General features: G+C 35.7%; 2 protein-coding genes across 2 annotated transcripts in view; both read left to right on the plus strand.

Annotated features, from left to right (window-relative positions):
- The first annotated feature begins 772 nt into the window (after positions 1–772).
- LOC131109322 (uncharacterized) lies at positions 773–13,059 on the plus strand. Its single transcript, XM_078788845.1, has 11 exons — positions 773–1,270; positions 1,350–1,466; positions 5,547–5,656; positions 5,812–5,870; positions 8,364–8,521; positions 8,599–8,727; positions 8,801–8,846; positions 8,934–8,971; positions 9,067–9,154; positions 10,489–10,774; positions 12,753–13,059. Exons 1-11 carry the CDS (start codon positions 778–780, stop codon positions 12,948–12,950), a joined length of 1,722 nt encoding a protein of 573 aa, XP_078644971.1. The 5' UTR covers positions 773–777; the 3' UTR covers positions 12,951–13,059.
- Positions 13,060–17,792: 4,733 nt separating this feature from the next.
- The window catches only part of lrp2b (low density lipoprotein receptor-related protein 2b), a 58,746-nt gene continuing 52,575 nt past the window's right edge, over positions 17,793–23,963 (plus strand). The window contains exons 1-7 of the mRNA XM_078788662.1: positions 17,793–17,851; positions 19,798–19,919; positions 20,082–20,204; positions 20,288–20,404; positions 21,586–21,696; positions 22,675–22,791; positions 22,860–22,976. Coding sequence (XP_078644788.1) covers positions 17,793–17,851; positions 19,798–19,919; positions 20,082–20,204; positions 20,288–20,404; positions 21,586–21,696; positions 22,675–22,791; positions 22,860–22,976 — 766 coding nt within the window. The remainder of the gene's footprint in view (positions 17,852–19,797; positions 19,920–20,081; positions 20,205–20,287; positions 20,405–21,585; positions 21,697–22,674; positions 22,792–22,859; positions 22,977–23,963) is intronic.

Genomic DNA, 23,963 nt, shown 5'->3' on the forward strand with positions numbered 1-23,963 from the left:
CTTACAAAGAACACTAAACTCATCACACACCAACTTAACCTTCAAAAAGTATACCCGAGAAATATACAAATATGTACCAATGAGTTAAAAAAAACAACACACATCTCTGTGTGGAGTTTGCATGTTCTCCCCGTGCATGCGTGGGTTTTCTCCGGGTACTCCGGTTTCCTCCCACATTCCAAAAACATGCTAGGTTAATTAGCAACTCCAAATTGTCCATAGGTATGAATGTGAGTGTGAATGGTTGTTTGTCTATATGTGCCCTGTGATTGGCTGGCTGGCCACCAGTCCAGGGTGTACCCCACCTCTCGCCCGAAGACAGCTGGGATAGGCTCCAGCACCCTCGCGAGGAAAAAGCGGTAGAAAAATAAATAAATGAATGTCTTAGTTCCTGTTCTTATGTCTATTATATTGAGTAATGTGAGTGTAAAGGTGACTGTAGTGGTGCTATATCATCTCTAGAGGTCTCTAATTATGTTAAAAAAACATATTTATAAGGTTGTAAATAGAAATCCTATTTAAGTTCAAATTCACTGTCCATGGTCAAGTCTGGAACAAATTGACCGCAGCAAATATTGTCCACTTATCCACAGACAGGACGGGGTGATGTGTATCGCATTGGTCGCTAAGCTACCGCAAGCCTACGTATTTGTTATTTTTGACAGTGGTAATAAAGTTTTACTTCAAAAACGCTGATGTTTTGGAGATTTGTTTGAAGTCATACAGAGCCTTATCTAATATATCTAGTTGGGTTTTTTTGTTGCAGTTAAGCTAGCCATGCTTGAACCCACCAACGAAGGACCTCCGACAACCACTACAGTCGCTCCTGCCACCCCGACTCAAGCTACGGAACCTACTACAGTCATTCCGACCACCCCGACTCAAGCTACGGTACCTACTACAGTCATTCCGACCACCCCGACTCAAGCTACGGAACCTACTACAGTAATTCCGACCACTCCGACTCAACCTACGGAACCTACTACAGTCATTCCGACCACTCCGACTCAACCTACGGAACCTACTACAGTCATTCCGACCACTCCGACTCAACCTACGGAACCTACTACAGTCATTCCCGTCACCCCGACTCAACCTACTACAGTCATTCACACCACCCCGACTAAACCTACTACAGTCACTCCCGCCACCCAAACTAAACCTACAGACCCCGCTACAGTTTCTCCACCCATCCAGCCCACATCCCCAGACTCAGTGGCTCCATCCAGTAATAATCCGACAGTCCTTCCCGCAACCACGGAACGTCCAGGTCCTTTAATGTCTTGTCTTATATTCCAACATGGCGTCCTGTACTGCTATTGTATAAATTGTCGTCTTTGCTTGACTAGATGTTTGTGACTCAAACCCATGTGGCGACGGGATCACGTGTGAGGCTCGTGTCAATGGATCCTTCGTATGCTTGTGCATGGCCGGGGCGTTCTTCAGTGAGGGCACTTGCCAGACCGGTGAGTATTTATAGGGTATATTATATTATATATGTTATATATATATATATATAATATGTATATTATATTATTCATTCATTTTCTACCACCTCTCGCTCAAAGACAGCTGGGATAGGCTCCAGCACCCCCGCGACCCTCGTGAGGATAAGCGGTAGAAAATGAATGATTGATTGATTGGCTGGCGACCAGTCCAGAGTGTACCCCGCCTCTCACCTAACGTAGCTGGGATAGGCTCCAGCATTTCTTGTATTATCCTTATTGATGTAATTAATTAATTAATTCATCTTCTACTGCTTATCCTCACGAGAGTCGCGGGGGTGCTGGAGCCTACCCCAGCTGTCTTCGGGCGAGAGGCAAGGTACACCCTGGACTGGTCGCCAGAAAGCCAATCACAGGGCACATATAGACAAACAACCATTCACACTCACTTTCATACATCCTTACTGATTGTAGAAAAAAAAGTCTTTCTATCTGTGATTAATTATGAGTTAACTATGTACAAAATGTGATTAATTTGTGATTAAATATTTCAGGCCAATGATAGTTTGCAAACTCCTCAAATGCAAACTCCACACAGAGATGTGTGGGGTTTTTTTTAACTCATTGGTACATATTTGTATATTTCTCGGGTATACTTTTTGAAGGTTAAGTTGGTGTGTGATGAGTTTAGTGTTCTTTATAAGATGACAGCGTCAGTTAGACTTTAGAATTTAGCGTAAAAACTAAGCACAATCACAGTTTTCAAAGTAATTATTCATTCATTCATTCTCTACTGCTTATCCTCACGAGGGTCGCGGGGGTGCTGGAGCCTATCCCAGCTGTCTTCTGACTGGTCACCAGCCAAAAGTGATTGACAGCTGGGATAGGCTCCAGCACCCCCGCGACCCTCGTGAGGATAAGCGGTAGAAAATGAATGATTGATTAGCTGGCGACCAGTCCAGAGTGTACCCCGCCTCTCACCTAACGTAGCTGGGATAGACTCCAGCATTTCTTGTATTATTCTTATTGATGTTATTCATACCATTCATACTCACATTCATACATCCTTACTGATTGTAGAAAAAAAAGTATTTCTATCTGCGATTAATTATGAGTTAACTATGTACAAAATGTGATTAATTTGTGATTAAATATTTTAGGCGAATGATAATTTCCATGAGTGTGAATGGTTGTTTGTCTATATGTGCCCTGTGATTGGCTGGCGACCAGTCTAGGGTGTACCCTGCATCTTCCCTGAAGACAGCTGGGATAGGCTCCAGCACCGCCGCGACCCTCGTGAGGATAAGCGGTAGAAAATGAATGATTGATTAGCTGGCGACCAGTCCAGGGTGTACCCCGCCTCTCACCTAACGTAGCTGGGATAGGCTCCAGCATTTCTTGTATTATTCTTGTTGATGTTATTCATACCATTCATACTCACATTCATACATCCTTACTGATTGTAGAAAAAAAGTATTTCTATCTGTGATTAATTATGAGTTAACTATGTACAAAATGTGATTAATTTGTGATTAAATATTTTAGGCGAATGATAATTTCCATGAGTGTGAATGGTTGTTTGTCTATATGTGCCCTGTGATTGGCTGGCGACCAGTCTAGGGTGTACCCCGCCTCTCGCCTGAAGACAGCTGGGATAGGCTCCAGCACCGCCGCGACCCTCGTGAGGATAAGCGGTAGAAAATGAATGATTGATTGGCTGGCGACTAGTCCAGAGTGTACCCCGCCTCTCACCTAACATAGCTGGGATAGACTCCAGCATTTCTTGTATTATTCTTATTGATGTTATTCATACCATTCATACTCACATTCATACATCCTTACTGATTGTAGAAAAAAAAGTAGATCTATCTGTGATTAATTATGAGTTAACTATGTACAAAATGTGATTAATTTGTGATTAAATATTTTAGGCCAATGATAATTTCCATGAGTGTGAATGGTTGTTTGTCTATATGTGCCCTGTGATTGGCTGGCGACCAGTCCAGGGTGTACCCTGCATCTTGCCTGAAGACAGCTGGGATAGGCTCCAGCACCGCCGCGACCCTCGTGAGGATAAGCGGTAGAAAATGAATGATTGATTGGCTGGCGACTAGTCCAGAGTGTACCCCGCCTCTCACCTAACGTAGCTGGGATAGACTCCAGCATTTCTTGTATTATTCTTATTGATGTTATTCATACCATTCATACTCACATTCATACATCCTTACTGATTGTAGAAAAAAAGTATATCTATCTGTGATTAATTATGAGTTAACTATGTACAAAATGTGATTAATTTGTGATTAAATATTTTAGGCGAATGATAATTTCCATGAGTGTGAATGGTTGTTTGTCTATATGTGCCCTGTGATTGGCTGGCGACCAGTCTAGGGTGTACCCCGCCTCTCGCCTGAAGACAGCTGGGATAGGCTCCAGCACCGCCGCGACCCTCGTGAGGATAAGCGGTAGAAAATGAATGATTGATTGGCTGGCGACTAGTCCAGAGTGTACCCCGCCTCTCACCTAACATAGCTGGGATAGACTCCAGCATTTCTTGTATTATTCTTATTGATGTTATTCATACCATTCATACTCACATTCATACATCCTTACTGATTGTAGAAAAAAAAGTAGATCTATCTGTGATTAATTATGAGTTAACTATGTACAAAATGTGATTAATTTGTGATTAAATATTTTAGGCCAATGATAATTTCCATGAGTGTGAATGGTTGTTTGTCTATATGTGCCCTGTGATTGGCTGGCGACCAGTCCAGGGTGTACCCTGCATCTTGCCTGAAGACAGCTGGGATAGGCTCCAGCACCGCCGCGACCCTCGTGAGGATAAGCGGTAGAAAATGAATGATTGATTGGCTGGCGACTAGTCCAGAGTGTACCCCGCCTCTCACCTAACGTAGCTGGGATAGACTCCAGCATTTCTTGTATTATTCTTATTGATGTTATTCATACCATTCATACTCACATTCATACATCCTTACTGATTGTAGAAAAAAAGTATATCTATCTGTGATTAATTATGAGTTAACTATGTACAAAATGTGATTAATTTGTGATTAAATATTTTAGGCCAATGATAATTTCCATGAGTGTGAATGGTTGTTTGTCTATATGTGCCCTGTGATTGGCTGGCGACCAGTCTAGGGTGTACCCTGCATCTTGCCTGAAGACAGCTGGGATAGGCTCCAGCACCCTCCGTGACCCGCGTGAGGAAAAGCGGTAGAAAATGAATAAATGAATGAATATTATATTATATATTTATAGGTTATTTATAGGTTATAGGTTCGGTCTCGGGCTGATACTGACACTTGGGGGCATGATACCTGGCCTGATACCAGGTCGTTACCACATTGACCCGAATGTAAGACGATATTAAATCAGACAAAAGATGTCTTCTTTGCCGGGTTCAAGAGATTTGTACATGCAAAGCAACAAACAGGCGGCGTCAAAAAACTTCTTCCCCAGGTGAGCTTTTCTCCCTGTCATTCACGTGCCTATATTAGCGTCTTAAGTTGGAAAAAATGTCATTCCAATGAATGGGGAATTTATTGATACGGTAGAGTGATATGATTTCTACAGTATATAGGAAGTCATTTGTTTACCACTGAAGAAGCTTGAGTTTAGCCGATAACATCGACGTTAGCAGCAAATATGTTAGCATTAGCAAAGTTCATTTTCTAGCGAAACATCAGCAAAACAAAAAAGGAAGCATCAGCATCACGAGTTGCTGGTTCGATCCACGTCAAACCCTGCTGTCTTACATTTTGTTTAATACTTAATTAATTTAACTTAACTTAACAACTTAATAATAATAATAATAACTTAATTAATTAATTTTTTTCAGTGATTATTACTGTATTGATTCAAATATAAGACAAATCTGAATATAAGACAACCAAATGTTTGGGTAAAAATCTATTTGTTGGTTTGCATGTATTGCATACGTGTACATATCTACGACTTACCATTTTCTGACATTCTTTTTTCTGAAAAAATACTTATATACGTCTTATATTTGAGCCAGTACCATATTACTTGACCACTGATATTATATATTCCAACAACATTTTTGCTTTATTCCAGCTCAAGTTTTCCCTGGACAACTGCAAGTGCCCAATTTAAAATATGAAAAGGAAATGGAAATCAAAACATCAGACGCATTTACATACGCCTCTTGGAAAATTTATGCACAGGTTTGTTTTTTTTTTGTAGTGTGGAACTGCTAACATAAAATATTATTTTATAGATACATATGTATTAAGCATATGTTGCAGTTTGTTTGAATGTTTGAATGTGTGAGACTAAACTACGTCTTGCCTAAAATATATATTCCCTTTCCACAATACAGATACGGACGTCATTCCGGAGAGTTTGGGGCTTTTCTCACAGTATTTTGCTGGAACTCAAGTAAGTCACCAAATTAACTAATTGTACCATAATTTTAGCGTAATATAAGCTTTTGGGGGAATATTATTATATTATTATTATTATTAATAATTATATGGTCAAGTGGTTTTGCGCGCAGGCCACACAGCTAGGAGATCCAAGTTCGATTCCACCCTCGGCCATCTCTGTGTGGAGTTTGCATGTTCTCCCCATGCATGCGTGGGTTTTCTCCCACATTCCAAAAACATGCTAGGTTAATTGGCGACTCCAAATTGTCCATAGGTATGAATATTAGTGTAAATGGTTTGTTTGTCTATATGTGCACTGTGATTGTCCAGGGTGCATTATTTTATTTAAAAATAATATACAGTTAGAAATCCCACATTTTTTTAATATTTTTTTTTATTTAATACCGAAGTTGATTTGTCCCACTGTTTGAACTCATCCTTGAACTCACCTTCTACACCACCCCTCACACAGCACCGATATCATGCTAGCCTGTATTGTTAGCCTTATGCTTTCATTTGAATGGGAACGCATAAAGGTAAGAGCTAATGACCTTATTGAGCGCTAAGGTGTATATTTGTGGTACAGAACCTCTCATTTTATGGTGTTCCTACTATCGTTTAGTGTAATCAATAATAAATAAGATAAATTAGATCGTAAGAGATAATGTACGTGTTTTACTGCCGTGTTTAAAATGTCTCCCGATGACTAGCTAGCTGGCTAGCTAGCTAGCTAGCTAGCTAGCGCTCTTGCTAATGCTACTGTATTTACATCCATCTTCATTGACACCAGATTCGTCTTTTCTTCGTAACAATTCACAAGTCCACACACATAACTTGGTTTTGGAGACAAGCATCTTTATTTAACTTTCAAACATTTAACATTAAAAATGACCGTTTCTTTGTACATTTCTACTCAACATTTGTTCCCGTGTCTAGCTCCACTACAACTGCTATCACTGGGTTCCTACGTTAATCATGCGTCAAACAGTTGACGCATTAATTTGACAGCCCTAATTATTATTTAATACAAACTACAATCTTTTAATGTCGTTTATCCTGAATTTTTTCATGAAAACCACATGACATGGTGTAAATTATCCTGAACATATTCATTTCAGTATATCAAATTTGTAAATGAAAAGCACAGTATCTGAGATTATTTATCAGGAATTTGTTAATTTATTGTTTTCGTATGTGATATCATTTATCTTTCAGTGATTCAGTATCTGATATCTGATATAATTTTTCCTCATCGCATTCATTTATTATTTTTTAATAAAAACTACACTACCTGATATAAATTATATTGAATGCATTCATTTATTATTGTTTTATGAAAACCACACTATATGATATTATTTATGCTGAATTTATTCCCTTACTAAAATTTTATTTTAAAAAACACAACTGACATAATTAAACTTGAATATATATATATATTTTAAATATGGATACTTTTTATTATATATACTAATTTTATTATTTCATTCAGTTTTTTGTCATAAATCCTGAATTTATCCTAAATATGTTATTACACATTTTATGCTTTTAATGTAGGTTAATGTACCTTATACTGCATGTTGAAAAAAAAATCTGATATATATCTGATATAATTTTTCCTCAGTTGCATTCATTTGTTATTTTTTAATAATATTTTTATTAATATATTTTTTCATTTTTTATTATTTTTTTAAATAAAAATTACACTACCTGATATAAATTATACTAAATGCATTCATTTATTATTGTTTTATGAAAACCACACTATATTATATTATTTATGCTGAATTTATTTCCTTACTAAAATGTAATTAAAAAAACACAACTGACATAATTAAACTTGAATATATATATATATATATATATATATATATATATATTAATATATATATTTTAAATATGTATACTTATTATTCATTCATTTTATTATTACATTCAGGTATTTTTTGTCATAAATCCTGCATGTATTTTTACGTTTTTATTATTTCTTTATGTACATAATATGTTATTACACATTTTTATGCTTTTGATGTAGGTTAATGTACCTTATACTGCATGTTGAAAAAAATTCTGATATATATATCTGATATCATTTTTCCTCAGTTGCATTCATTTGTTATTCTTCTAATTAATATTTTTTATTTAATTAATATTTTTTAATTAATATTTTTTATGATTTTTTATTAATATTTTTAAAAATAAAAACTACACTACCTGATATAAATGATACTGAATGCATTCATTTATTATTGTTTTATGAAAACCACACTGTAATATATTATATTATTTATGCTGAATTTATTCCCTTCCTAAAATGTAATAAAAAAACACAACTAACATAATTAAACTTGAATATATATATATATTTTAATAGATATATATTTTAAACATGTATACTTATTATTCATTCATTTTATTATTTCATTCAGGTATTTTTTCTCATATATCCTGCATTTTTTTAAAAGAAAACATTATTACTATGAGTTATGTCATTATGTCTGTATAGGCCAATGAGCAACGAACGGGCAGATTCAGATGGCGTCACTGCGACTCTGGAGGTCTTCTTCTACAAATCTATTCCCATCACGACGCAGATGTTTGATGACATCCTGGTCAATGCTTCCAAGTGTGACGCCTGCATCCTGGCTAATTCCACCTTTGCGAGTATGTCACACCCCCAAGTCGTCGTTGTCGTCTTATATTTGTGTTAATACGGTAATTCCCTTTACGGTCACCTTAAGAGACCGACCTGTGTCTTAAGAAGCCCTGCAAGGAGGAAACGGCGGACTGTTCATCCGAAGAAGGCTTCTTCAACTGCAGATGTAAGACAGGTTACATCATAACAGACTACAGCGAGAGGGCGTGTGTCGGTAAGGGATTCTGATTGGTGGACAACATGGAATTGCGTGTTTTCCAATCTCATTCCCAATGGTTCTTTTGCAGCTTGTCCAAATGGTCAGAAACCAAATGGAACCAGGGATTGTGTAGCGTGAGTAGCTTCACTATCCTAAAAAATAATAATAATCATAATTATAATAATAATAACAACAATGCATGGATATATTTTTTCTTTCAGGTGTCCGTATGGTCATTCTGGTTTTAACTGCTCTGAAAGTGAGTGAGACCATCACTGCATGTGTTATCATAACCTGTAAGGTATATGCTAATTAATAACCTTGTGTTGCCTGCTTGTTACCTGTGGTTGTTAGCATGGCAGCTAGCGTTGGTGGTCGTCGGTTCTGTGCTCGGAGGACTGCTGCTCATCTCGCTCATTGTTGTGATCGTCTTGGCTTGCAAGTGAGTTTCATCGGGCAAGGGAACCCGTCAAAGAAAACTACAGTATTGTTATAGTAACCCGAATAGAAAACGGCAGAGTCTGAAAAATACATGTCTTATATTATTATTATATAAAATTATTATATTAAAATTGTATAAAATTATTATTATATTAAAATTATATAATATCAATTATATTAATCATAATTATTATCTTAAAATTATATGAAATTATTATTATCTTAAAATTATATTACATTATTATTATATTAAAATTATATTACATTATTATTATATTAACATTTTTATAATATCAATTATATTAATAATAACTATTTTTATTAATTATTATTATATTAACATTTTTATTATATTAAAAATATATTAACATTTTTATTATATTAACATTTTTATAATATCAATTATATTAATAATAATTAATTATATTAATTATTATTATATAAAAATTACATTAAATTATTATTATATTAACATTTTATAATATCAATTATATTAATAATAATTAATTTTATGAATTATCATCATAAAATTATTATATTAAATTATATTAAAATTTTATAATATCAATTATATTAATAATAATTAATTTTATCAATATTATATAAAATTATTATTATATTAAAATTATACTAAATTATTATTATTGTAAAAATTTATAATATCAAGTATATTAATAATAATTAATTATATGAATTCAAATTATATAATATTAATATTATTATATTTAAATTATTATTATATGAAATGTATACATCTAAACAAACAGATGGCACCAACTTCTCGCCAAGCGAGCCTTTCTTCCTTTCACTCACACACACCAGTGACCTGAACACAGTTATGGGTCTAGACATGGGTCCAGACATGTACGAGCTAGAGTATAGAAAACCTATTTACGACCTTTCTAAATGTGTTTTTTCATCATTTTTGACACGAAATAAACCCCCTGCAGTCACCCAATATAGTAGATATGATAAAAGTAAATAAGACATTTAAGACATAAATAAATAAGACAATAAATAAGACCCATGACTTGTAAATATGTTCCCCACGGGAGCTGGATAGAGTCTCCCCAAGCATGCTTTTCTTCCTGTCACTCACACACATACTTTTGTTTTTATACATGATACTGTGAAAGAATTGTTTTTAAAGTACTGTAGATGGTATAGTTGTTTTATATTCAGCGTCTAGCTAGCTTTATCCATGCAGACCAACAGTATAATAATAATAATAATAATGTATAATAATAATGCACCCCTGCAAACTACAATCACAATAATAAACATATGTTGCATGCTGATCTAATATTGTGGCTCTCTAATTCCGTGTCCTGTTAGATCCCCAAAGAAGACCTCCAAGAAAAACAAACGTTTAGACACGGAGGAGAATCAAGACATGAGCCTCTCCTCCGACGATAAACACCCGCTGGTGAACAGCCTCCCGACCAAGAGGCAGCCCCTCCCAGTTAAGACAGAATCGGACACGGGTCTGAAGCCTTTCCCCAGTGGTGGCGTGCCCAAGATCCCACGGGCCACGGCCTCCAGCGCCTGGGATAGCGGGACCAATTTGGAAATGACACCGAGCAGTGGCCGCCATAACTTGATGTCCGGTGGGAGGAGTTCGGTGAGTAAAGTATACCGGAAATAATTCCTCAGGAGTGACAGGTGAGGAATTCGGGATCCTCCGGTTCGGGTTTTATGCTTCCATGAGTGAAATCAACCCGTTTCTACTAGGAGGGCAAGAAAATTCCTAATTATGAAAGAATAATGATTGTCTGACTTTTATTAGGAAGGAAGCAGTAGACCATGGGTCAGCAACCCACAGCTCCAGAGCCGCATGTGGCTCTTGAGCCTCTTTGTTGTGGCTCCCTTGGCAATGCTCAAGTATTTTATTAACACCCTAATGGGGAAAATACACAGTTTACAGAGTTTTGAAAAAAAAATCAGACTTTCTGTGAAACCCTGTACTAGTAACGGTATTCCATCAACTCCGCCTTTTCTCCTCTGAACTACTTTGATACCACAAAAATACCTCAAAATCTAGTAGTGGAGATGATACTGATGATAAGATGATACTGTCATTACCATCCATTACATGGACACTGCACTTCTATTGTTGTATTCTGCTGTTAAAACTTTCATTCATTCATTCATTCATTCATTTTGGAGCCTATCCCAGCTGTCTCCTGGCCATCCAATCACAGGGCACATATAGACAAACAACCATTCACACTCACATTCATACCTATGGACAATTTGGAGTCGACAATTAACCTAGCATGTTTTTTTGGAGTACCCGGAGAAAACCCAGAGCAAACTCCTGGAATTGAACTCGGGTCTCCGAGCTGTGAGGTCTGTGCGCTAGCCACTCGATCACCGTGCAGCCTCCTTAAAACATTAATTCATTCATTTTCTACCGCTTATCCCCACGAGGGTCAAGGGGGTGCTGGAGCCTATCCCAGCTGTCTTCGGGCGACAGGCGGGGTACACCCTGGACTGGTGGCCAGCCAATCACAGGGCACATATAGACAAACAACCATTCACACTCACATTCATACCTATGGACAATTTGGAGTCGCTAATTAACCTAGCATGTTTTTGGAATGTGGGAGGAAACCGGAGTACCCGGAGAAAACCCACGCATGCACGGGGAGAACATGCAAACTCCACACAGAGATGGCCGAGGGTGGAATTGAACTCAGGTCTCCTAGCTGTGGTGCTAACCACTTTCCACCGTGCAGCCCGTGATAAAACTTAAAATTAAGAAAGATACAAACTTTTGAAAGTGTTTTGTGGCTCCAGTTTATTTTTCTTTAATAAGCGAGGGGCTAAAATTGCTCTTTTCTTAGTAAAGGTTGCCGACCCCTGCTGTAGACCATGCAAGGTCTACTTGATTGAATGTTCGTCTTATTGATTACTGACAAAAATGTGTTTTTGGCAGTAGATATCTTCAGATTGGTGCGTTATGAAAAAAAAAGTCATAAATATTTTTAAAATATTGATTTGTTTATTCTTTTTTTCATAGTTTTACTGTCATTTGTTACCTTCCTTGTCTCAGGGACGTATAAGTACGAGTATAGTTTACTTAATAAATAGAATAAATAAATACTTAATAAAAAAATAATAAAAATAATAATAATTTTTAATAATAAAAAATAAATAAATAAAACAAAAGTCATAAAATTCATTTTTTAATGTCATTTATGACACATTTTTGCCTTTACTTTTACAAGTAGTCAAAAAAAAGCGAAAAAATAAGATTTGATTGCTTCCCATCCATCCATCCATTTTCTATAACGCTTATCTTCACTGGAGTCGCGGTATATGCCGGAGCCTATCCCAGCTATCCTACTTCCTGCTTCCCATCTGAGTAAATATTGGCTCAATTTAAAAGCGATATGAATTTTTGCATTGAATCATAAGGTAGGTATGTTTTATATTTACACTTACTTTTATATGATTGATTACCAATCCAAATATAGCATGTTTGTATAGCGTTGGAGGCGAGGAATAACAAAGCTAAAATTCAATTGACTAAACCTTACTAAGCAACCCTTAAACAAGACAAATGTATTATTGTACTGTATATCCTTTTATTGCAGTGGCTGGACGACAACTCCGACGACATGAACGCCAGTCCGTATCAACGTCCCCGCAACCAGACCAACCCGTACGCAAACTCCCGACCCTTGAGCAACCCGTACACCCAGGATCGGCCTCAGATAAACCCCTACGCTAGGAACCAAGGCCACAGCAACAGCAGCTACTCGCATGATGATGGCCGACCCTTCAATTACTAAAGAACCCAAACACAACAAGAGCTCAGGGATTATGCAATACTTTCAGTACTCATACAGAATGACACTGTGCTTTAATGTCAATTCCTGGGCATTTATGGAAATATAATAAGTCTTCCATGTTTGTATTAGGTGTTTTAGTTTAGACGTGAAAGAATATTTTGTTGTTTCTTCATCATTTATATTGAATAATATCATCCTCACTTATTTTATGTCTATTGTACTCAAGTTATTGTTGTTCTATTAAAAAGTCTCAATGTTTATTTTCATAGTAATATGATTACTTTATTTCTATAATATTATAACTTTTCCCCCATTTTATTTTTCCCCCAAAATTATTTTGTCTATTACAACTTATTTTCTTTTAATATTTCAATTCTATGCTGCTTTTTCCTCATGTTATGAGTTTATTCTTGTAAAATTCATTGTCTTGTTAGAGTATAGCTTTTTTTATATTTTCAATTTATTCCTGTAAAATTACAGTTTTTTTTTCCACATCTGCTGTTGTGTTTTTATTCAAATTTTGTTCTCCTTATTAGGAGTTTATTCCTCTAATATTTTCACCTTATTACTTTAGTGTTATAACTTTCCCTGAAACAAATTAAAACATTTTTTTCATAATATTATGACTTTCATAAAACAAAAAAAGATGTTACTAGTCTTCTTAAAAATTACAACATTTTTGTCTTAATATTTTGACTTTTGTCGTGTAAGATTTAGGCTGATTTTTTGCTATTTGTGCTGCTGTTTTTTTTTTTGTTTTGTAAATAAATTGTATTTTTTGAATTTTTAAAACCTGCCCAAAAAAACAAACAAAAACAGCCATGGGTCACAAAATGGCCGCTTTGGATGCCCCAAGTTATTGTTGTTGTATTAAAAAGTCTCTATGTTTATTTTCACAGCAATACGATAACTTTATTTCCATAATATTATAACTTTTCCTCCATTTCATTTTCCCCCAAAATTATTTTGTTTTGGTTGTTTCTTTATTGCAACTTATTTTAATATTTCAATTCTATGCTGCTAAAATGACAGTTTTTCCTCATGTTATGAGTTTATTCTTGTAAAATGTATTGTCTTGTTAGAGTATAGCTTTTTTTTAATATTTTCAATTTATTCCTGTAAAATTACAGATTTTTTTTTCCACATCTGCTGTTGTGTTTTTATTCAAATTTCAAATTTCTTCTCTTTATTCCTTTAATATTTTCACCTTATTACTTTAGTGTTATAACTTTCCCCGGAACTAATTTAAAAAAATTTCATAATGTTATGACTTTCATAAAACCCCCCCAAAATTTTACTATTCTTCTTAAAAATTACAACATTTTTCTCTTAATATTTGGACTTTTGTCTTGTAAGATTTATGCTGATTTTTTGCTATTTGTGCTGCTGTTTTTTAATTTTTGTTTTGTAAATAAATTGTATTTTTAGAATTTTTAAAACCTGCCCAAAAAAAACAAACAAACAAAAACAGCCATGGGTCACAAAATGGCCGCTTTGGACGCCCCAAGTTATTGTTGTTGTATTAAAAAAGTCTGTTTATTTTCATAGTAATACTATGACTGTATTCCCATAATATTATAACTTTTCCCCCATTTAATTTTCCCCAAAATTATTTTGTTATGGTTGTTTCTCTATTACAATTTATTTTTCTTTAATATTTCAATTCTATGCTGCTAAAATGACGCAGTTTTTCCTCATGTTAAGAGTTTATTCTTGTAAAATTCATTGTCTTGTTAGAGTATAGCTTTTTTTAATATTTTCAAATTATTCCTGTAAAATTACAGATTTTTTTCCACATCTTTTTATTCAAATTTCAAATTTCTTCTCGTTATTAGGACTTTATTCCTCTAATATTTTCACCTTTCACTTTCCCTGAAACTAATTCAAACATTTTTTTCATAATATTATGACTTTCATAAAACAAAAAAAAGATGTTACTATTCTTCTTATAAATTACAACATTTTTCTCTTAATATTTTGACTTTTGTCTTGTAATATTTATGCTGATTTTTTACTGTTTGTGCTGCTGTTTTTTAATTTTTGTTTTGTAAATAAATTGTATTTTTAGAATTTTCAAGACCTGCCCAAAAAAAAAAAAAAGAACAGCCATGGGTCACAAAATGGCCGCTTTGGACAACCCTAGTTATTGTTGTTGTATTAAAAAGTCTCAATGTTTATTTTCATAGTAATACTATGACTTTATTTCCATAATATTATAACTTTTCCTCCATTTCATTTTCCCAAAAAAATTTTTGTTTTGGTTGTTTCTTTATTACAATTTATTTTCTTTTAATATTTCAATTCTATGCTGCTAAAATGACGCAGTTTTTCCTCATGTTATGAGTTTATTCTTGTAAAATTTATTGTCTTGGTAGAGTATAGCTTTTTTTTTATATTTTCAATTTATTCCTGTAAAATTACAGATTTCTTTTCCACATCTGCTGTTGTGTTTTTATTCAAATTTCAAATTTCTTCTCCTTATTAGGACTTTATTCCGCTAATATTTTCACCTTATTACTTTAGTGTTATAACTTTCCCTGAAACAAATTTTTTTCATAATATTATGACTTTCATAAAACAAAAGAAAGATGTTACTAGTCTTCTTATGAATTACAAAATTTTTCTCTTAATATTTTGACTTTTGTCTTGTAAGATTTATGCTGATTTTTTTTGCCATTTCTGAAACTGTTTTTTTTATTTTTGTTTTGTAAATAAATTGTATTTTTGAGAATTTTTAATACTTGCCAAAAAAAAAAAAACAGCCATGGGTCACAAAATGGCCGCTTTGGATGCCCCTGTTAACAGCAGTGCTTTATTAGGCCACTGGAGGGCGATGATGTTCCACAGCAACAATAATTCACATGCTTTTATGGGGGCTGAAGTTCTCAACCAGGCCGCACGGTGGTGAGTGGTTAGCATGTTGGCGACACAGTCAAGAGATCCGGAAGATCTTTGGGTTCAAATCCCCATCACGTATGAATATACTGTATGTGCCTTGTGATTGGCTGGCCACCAGTCCAGGGTGTACCCTACCTCACGTAGGCTCCAGCATACCCCTACAACCCTAGTGAGGATTAAGTGGCATAGAAAATGGATGGATGGAAATTATCATGTAATTTGGGTGTTTTGGACACCGGAATAAAAACATAATACAAATGTTACGATTAATTTTCTATAATTACTGGGATTTTGTGGCGTAGAAACAACATTGACACCAACAAAAGAAGACTTGACGCGAAGTTGTCATTCAGCAGTGTAGTGTATCAACGGTGACTTACCGCCCACTTTGTTCTGCTGCAGTCACTTATCATTTGCCTTTTCAAAACATTAATTTTCATTTTTGCGGCGGAGGCTGGAGCCTATCCCAGCGGTCTTCAAACAAGAGGCGGGGTACACTCTGGACTGGTGGCCAGCCAATCACAGGGCACATATAGACAAACAACCATTCACACTCACATTCATACCTATGGACAATTTGGAGTCGCTAATTAACCTAGCATGTTTTTGGAATGTGGGAGGAAACCGGAGTACCCGGAGAAAACCCACGCATGCACGGGGAGAACATGCAAACTCCACACAGAGATGGCCGAGGGTGGAATTGAACTCGGGTCTCTTAGCTGTGAGGTCTGCGCGCTAACCACTCGACCGCCGTGCAGTCCGACAATACAATTATTCATTCATTAATTTTCTACCGCTTATCCTCACGAGGGAAGCTGGGGTGCTGGAGCCTATCCCAGCTGCCTTTGGGTAAGAGTTGGCTAGCCAATCACAGGGCACATATAGACAAACAACCATTCACACTCACATTCATACCTATGGACAATTTGGTGTCGCCAATTAACCTAGCATGTTTTTGGAACATGCAAACACCACACAGAGATGGCCGAGGGTGGAATTGAACTCGGGTCTCTTAGCTGTGAGGTCTGCGCGCTAACCACTTGACCGCCGTGCAGTCCGACAATACAATTATTCATTCATTAATTTTCTACCGCTTATCCTCACGAGGGAAGCTGGGGTGCTGGAGCCTATCCCAGCTGCCTTTGGGTAAGAGTTGGCTAGCCAATCACAGGGCACATATAGACAAACAACCATTCACACTCACATTCATACCTATGGACAATTTGGAGTCGCTAATTAACCTAGCATGTTTTTGGAACATGCAAACACCACACAGAGATGGCCGAGGGTGGAATTGAACTCGGGTCTCTTAGCTGTGAGGTCTGCGCGCTAACCACTCGACCACCGTGCAGTCCTTTTCAAAACAATATGCGTTCAAAAGAGTAACACATTTGCATTGTTGAGTGTGTCATTGTTGTGGTATGTTATTGTGGGGTCTTTTGTGACCTCTTGATGAGTCGTCGCTGTGCTCATTGGGTCATTTTGCCGGGGAAGGTCCACCATACATACATATATATATATATATATATATATATATATATATTTATATATATAAAACGATGTATTATTGTCGTGTCATCACAGGGTGTGTTTACAACATAAACAAACTGCTGATTTTGACATGAATTTTCAATTACGAAACCTATGCAAACAGAGTCATTGTTACACACAGGAAGAAAAAAAAAAGTGCATGGCTTCTTTTTCTTGCTGATGCAGACAACCTGCCAACAGGTACAAGTTAATCTTAGATGAAGTTTATGTAAAGGAGCAAGCCATAAAAAGCTCTATTACTCCAAGAAGGGCATTATTGGTTCGCCGCTGTGGTCCACAGTACATCTACCTGCATCTCACAGAGCCTCTCCATTGTACACGTTAGAGGACATTTAGTATGGTTTAAGTGAGGTTCGAGAGCATTGAGAGGAAAGGTTGAGGATTTGATCAGTGATGGACCTTCCAGGTCTCCTTCAGCTTCTGTCGCTTCTTCTTCTGCTTCATGGAAGTCACACTGAAGCTCAGCGTAAGTGATGAATTCCATGTAATGGTGTAAAATAAATACAAGAAATAATGTGTTTAAAAAACATTTTTAAAATTAAAAAAATCCAAACACAAATAATTTGTGTCAAAAAATTAAATATCTAAAACAATTATCTTTTAAAATTTTTTTTAATTTAATTTTTTTTTTTATTTTTTTTTCTAAATTATTATTATTTTATTTTTTAAATTACTATGTAAAAAGTTTTTTTTATATTTTTATGTTGTTAAAAATAGTAATTGTACATGGTGTATATTTATGTCTGTTTTACACTCATTTATTTACTTTATTTATGAAATATATATTTAAAATATATTTTTCAATGAATGTGTACTTATCTATTTTCTGTAAAATGTCCTTAATATTGAGTATACTATTTGTTGACTGTGTATATTTAATAATAATAATAATAATAATAATACATTTACTTACATCAAACATTCTGTATGCACACTTTTCATATGTATTTTATGTACCATATATAAATTTTTACACCATATCTACATATTATTTTTTGTCAAAAACATGTGTATACTCTTTTTTTTTTAAATGTGTATTTATTGACATTATTTGTATTTATTTATTCATTTATTTATTGTTATTTAATTTTTTTCCAGGAATTATGTTCATTTTAATAAATTTAAAAACATTTTGTGTTACTTTATAACATTAATAGTCTTTTTTAAAATTCTTTAAAAATGAAGAAAATGTAAAAATGTGAATTTTATATACATAATTTTTATTTGTATTTATTGTATTTTTTTCTTGTTATTTGTGAATTTTTTTCCAAGAATTATGTTAATTTCTATACATTTAAAAACAATTTGTGTTACTTTATAACATTAATAGCATTTTAAAAAAAAATCTTAAAAAATGAAAAAGTAAAAATTTGAATTTTATTTACATTATTTTTATTTATTTCTTTTTTCTTGGTATTTGTGATTTTTTTCCCAGGAATTATGTTCATTTTAATACATTTTAAAACAATTTGTGTTACTTTATAACATTAATAGCCTTTTTAAATATTCTTTAAAAATGAAAAAAATTTAAAAATTTGAATTTTATTTACATTATTTATTTATTTATTTATTTTGTTATTTGTGATTTTTTTTTTCCAGGAATTATGTTCATTTTAATACATTTACAAACAATTTGTGTTACTTTATAACATTAATAGCCTTTTTAAAAATTAAAAAAATGTAAAAATTAGAATTTTATTTACATTATTTTCATTTGTATTTATTTATTTTTTTCTTGTTATTTGTGATTTTTTTTCCAGGAATTATGTTCATTTTAATACATTTAAAAATAATTTGTATTACTTTGTAACATTAATAACCTTTTTAAAAATTCTTTAAAAAAGAAAAAAACTTAAAAATTTGAATTTTATTTACTTTATTTTTATTAAATTATTTATTTATTTTCTTGTTATTTGTGATTTTTTTTCCCAGGAATTATGTTCATTTTAATACATTTAAAAACAATTTGTGTTACTTTATAACATTAATAGCCTTTTTAACAATTCTTTAAAAATGTAAAAATTTAATTTTTTTTATTTTAAAATATATTTTAATTGTAAGCAAATTGCTATGTCGACACGTTGCGTTGGTATTGTATTGTAGCTACAGATCCAACGTACACATATTGCGTTATCCAATGTGCTGATTCCGTCTGAATAATCAATTTGGGGGATGACTGGCACACACGGGTCATAAGATGGGCCGCTCATTCCCGGTGAAGGATTAACTATCCAAATCACATGTTTTAGGGAGGAAATAACCAGTCATCATAATAAAGCACGCTTGTAAACAAGCTGCCATAAAAAGGGGTCAGAAACCTAACTTTCAACTGCATGTGATTGTAATTTTTTTTTAATTTTTTTTGTGAATAGTTGAAGATATAAATGTTAAATGTGTTTTCTCCTGCAGGGAGCTGTGGAAGTGGGGAGTTTCAGTGCACCAGTGGACAATGTATAAACATAGCCTGGAGGTGTGATGGAACTAAGGACTGCACCGATGATTCAGACGAGCTCAATTGTCGTGAGTATTTTTTTTGGAGGGGGGAATTAAAGAAATAATTTTAAAAAATAAATTAAAAAAAATAAATTAATTTATAAAAAAAATAATAATAATATATATATTTTTAAATGTATTAATAAATAAATAAAAACCACAAATCAGTCATATCACTTCCCTCGACAGCTCCGTCATCATGCAGCCCACAGCAGTTTAAATGCACGACGAGCGGTGAATGCATCGATTTGGGATTTGTCTGCGACGGAGAGGAAGACTGCAAGGACGGCTCAGACGAACAAAGAACATGCGGTACGTAATGAAGAAGGTCGTGACCTTATGAAGTGACAAGAGAATTCAGGTCTGACTGCTCTTATTTTTTCGGAATCACACAGGCGGTCGAACCTGCAGCCCGGACCAGTTCAGCTGCCAGGAAGGCCAGTGTATCCCCGCTAAATACAAATGTGACCGCGTGAAAGACTGTGTGGACAACTCTGACGAAAACAACTGCAGTAAGTTTTCATCGACATTTCTGTCCTTTATTATATTTATATGTCCTTTTTTAAAAGTTATTCAAATTTATCAGTGTTAATTTAATATCGGAGGCTGCACAGTGGTGGAGTGGTTAGCGTGGGTTTTCCAAAAACATGCTAGGTTAATTGGCGACTCCAAATTGTCCATAGGTATGAATGTGAGTGTGAATGGTTGTTTGTCTATATGTGCCCTGTGATTGGCTGGCCACCAGTCCAGAGTGTACCCCGCCTCTCGCCCGAAGACAGCTGGGATAGGCGCCAGCATTTTTTGTATTATTCTTATTGATGTTATTCATTAATTCATTTTCCTCACGGGGGTCGCGGGGTGCTGGAGCCTATCCCAGATGTCTTGGGGCGATAGGCGGGGTACACCCTGGACTGGTGGCCAGCCAATCACAGGGCACATATAGACAAACAACCATTGACACTGACTGAAATGATCATTCGCCTAAAATATTTAATCACAAATTAATCACATTTTGTACATAGTTAACTCAATTAATCACAGATAGAAAGATGTTTTTTTGACAATCAGAAAGCATGTATGAATGTGAGTGTGAATGGTTGTTTGTCTATATGTGCCCTGTGATTGGCTGGCCACCAGTCCAGGGTGTACCCCGCCTCCCGCCCAAAGACAGCTGGGATAGGCTCCAGCCCCCCCGCGACCCTCGTGAGGATAAGCGGTAGAAAATGAATGAATGAATGAATGACTAGTGTTTGGGGCTGCACGGTGGAAAGTGGTTAGCAAGCAGGCCTCACAGCTATGAGACCCTAGTTCAATTCCACCCTCCGCCATCTCTGTGTGGAGTTTGCATGTTCTCCCCGTGCATGCATGTTTTTTTTTCCGGGTACTCCGGTTTCCTCCCACATTCCAAAAATATGCTAGGTTAATTGCCGACTCCATAGGTTAATTAACTCAAATTAACTCCATAGTTAATTGGCGATACCATAGGTATGAATGTGAGTGTGAATGGTTGTTTGTCTATATGTGCCCTGTGATTGGCTGGCCACCAGTCCAGGGTGTACCACGCCTCTCGCCTGAAGACAGCTGGGATAGGCTCCAGCACTCCCCGGCAACAAGCGGTAGAAAATGAATGAATGAATGAATGAATTTAATATTGTACACATTGAATATAATATTGTATATATTTATTTTGCAGACTATCCACAGTGCACGGAGAAGACATGTGCCAATGGTGCATGTTACAACAACTCTCAGCATTGCAACGGACTGAAAGACTGCAGAGATGGCTCGGATGAGTTTAATTGCAGTGAGTAAAGTAAAGTGTTATATAATCACATTAAGTACACAACAGTACAGAAGTAGGGAAAAGTTATCACATTGTAATCCTGTAGGTGGCGATAATGGGCTTTATAACCTGGTAATGAATAGCATCTAATTCATTTTCTATGAATTATCTTATCCTCACTGGGGTTTGTGGGGATATGCTGGAGCCTATCCCAGCTGTCTTTGAGAGAGAGACGGGGTACACCCTGGACTGGTGGCCAGCCAATCACAGGGCACATATAGACAAACAACCATTCACACTCACATTCATACCTATGGACAATTTGAAGTCGCTAATTAACCTAGCATGTTTTTGAAATGTGGGGGGAAACCGGAGTACCCGGAGAAAACCCACGCATGCACGGGTAGACCATGTAAACTCCACACAGAGATGGCCGAGGGTGGAATCGAACAAGTGTCTACTACCTGTGGAGCCTGCGCGCTAACCACACCACCACTGTACAACCAAGAAGCCCTGTAAATGTTACATTCATTAATTCAGTCATTCATTTTCTACCGCTTGTCCTCACGAGGGTCGGGGGGAGGGGGTGCTGGAGCCTATCCCAGCTGTCTTCGGGCAAGAGGCGGGGTACACCCTGGACTGGTGGCCAGCCAGCCAATCACAGGGCACATATAGACAAACAACCATTCACACTCACATTCATACCTATGGACAATTTGGAGTCGCTAATTAACCTAGCATGTTTTTGGAATGTGGGAGGAAACCGGAGTACCAGAGATGGCCAAGGGTGGAATTGAACTCAGGTCTCCTAGCTGTGAGGTCTGCACGCTAGCCACTCGACCGCCGTGCAACCAAGTCTATTTATAAAAATTATAATTTATTTCATTTTATTTATAATTTTTTCATACCTATGGACAATTTGGAGTCGCTAATTAACCTAGCATGTTTTTTTTATGTAATTTACAATGTTTTCTGACTCCTGCATGTTTTGATTTCCAGCCACCAATCATTGCCCCATCCACCAGTACCAGTGTGTCAATGGTTACTGCATACCCAATTTTTTTGTGTGCGACCACTGGAACGACTGTGGGGACAACAGTGACGAACAAGGCTGCGGTAAGGTGAAAAATGGATCGCTCCACTAAGACTACTTCCATGTGAATCCTATATGATTCATTCTGCAGTATACCAAAGCTGTAGCGGTGATGAGTTCACTTGTTCGAGCGGACGTTGTATTCCCCAGCATTGGGTGTGTGACCACTTTAATGACTGCGGAGACTACAGTGATGAAAAAGGCTGCGGTGAGTTGGATTTTTTTTTTTTTTTTTTACTTTGAAAAAAACTTTATTTAGTTACATTTAGATGAACCACTGGAGTCAGAAATATGACTATATTAGCTTATTAGTATGATTGAGTTCACAAAATACATGCTTTTTGGGGATTTCTGTCTGATTTTTGGTCGCGGGGGTGCTGGAGCCTATCCCAGCTGTCTTTGTGCGAGAGGTGAGGTACACCCTGGACTGGTCGTTAGCCAGCCAATCACAGGGCACACATAGACAAACAACCATTCACACTCACATGGCTTTTTTTTTTTTTTTTTTTTTTTTTTTTATTTATTTTTTTTCAAAAAACCGATATGCAGATACTGATATTGATATGTGTAACATGACATATCTCATGTGGAGGAATGAACACATATGTACGTATACAATACATTAAAAAAAATCGATTTTCATGATATGGCATTTTTATGCTGATATCGGGACGATAATTATCAGCCATCCCTAATAATAACAACACCAATAACAATAATTCATTCATTCATTTTCTACCGCTTATCCTCACGAGGGTCGCAGGGGGTGCTGGAGCCTATCCCAGCTGTCTTTGTGCGAGAGGCAGGGGTACACCCTGGACTGGTGGCCAGCCAGCCAATCACAGGGCACATATAGACAAACAACCATTCACACTCACATTCATACCTATGGACAATTTGGAGTCGCCAATTAGCCTGTGCGCTAACCACTCAGTCCATAATACAGTCATTAAGTTTCAAAAATTCATAAATTAATTAATTGATCGCTGTCTTGTGGTTGACTATAGTCTATTATTAGTCAAATCAAATACTGCAATGCATTCATTCATTCATTCATTTTCTACCTCTAATCCTCACGAGGGACGTGGGGGTGCTGGAGCCTATCCCAGCTGTCTTCAGGCGAGAGGCGGGGTACACCCTGGACTGGTGGCCAGCCAGCCAATCACAGGGCACATATAGACAAACAACCATTCAC

Source organism: Doryrhamphus excisus, unplaced genomic scaffold, assembly GCF_037039965.1.
Source record: "Doryrhamphus excisus strain RoL-2023G ecotype Guam unplaced genomic scaffold, RoL_Dexc_Guam_v1.1 HiC_scaffold_24, whole genome shotgun sequence".
NCBI lineage: Eukaryota > Metazoa > Chordata > Actinopteri > Syngnathiformes > Syngnathidae > Doryrhamphus > Doryrhamphus excisus.

Coding starts and splice junctions, on each gene's coding strand:
- LOC131109322 (XM_078788845.1), top strand. CDS start 778: ATGCTTGAACCCACCAACGAAGGACCTCCGACAACCACTACAGTCGCT. Junction 5,871..8,363: donor AGTATTTTGCTGGAACTCAA/GTAAGTCACCAA, acceptor ATGTCTGTATAG/GCCAATGAGCAACGAACGGG. Junction 8,847..8,933: donor GGAACCAGGGATTGTGTAGC/GTGAGTAGCTTC, acceptor TTTTTCTTTCAG/GTGTCCGTATGGTCATTCTG.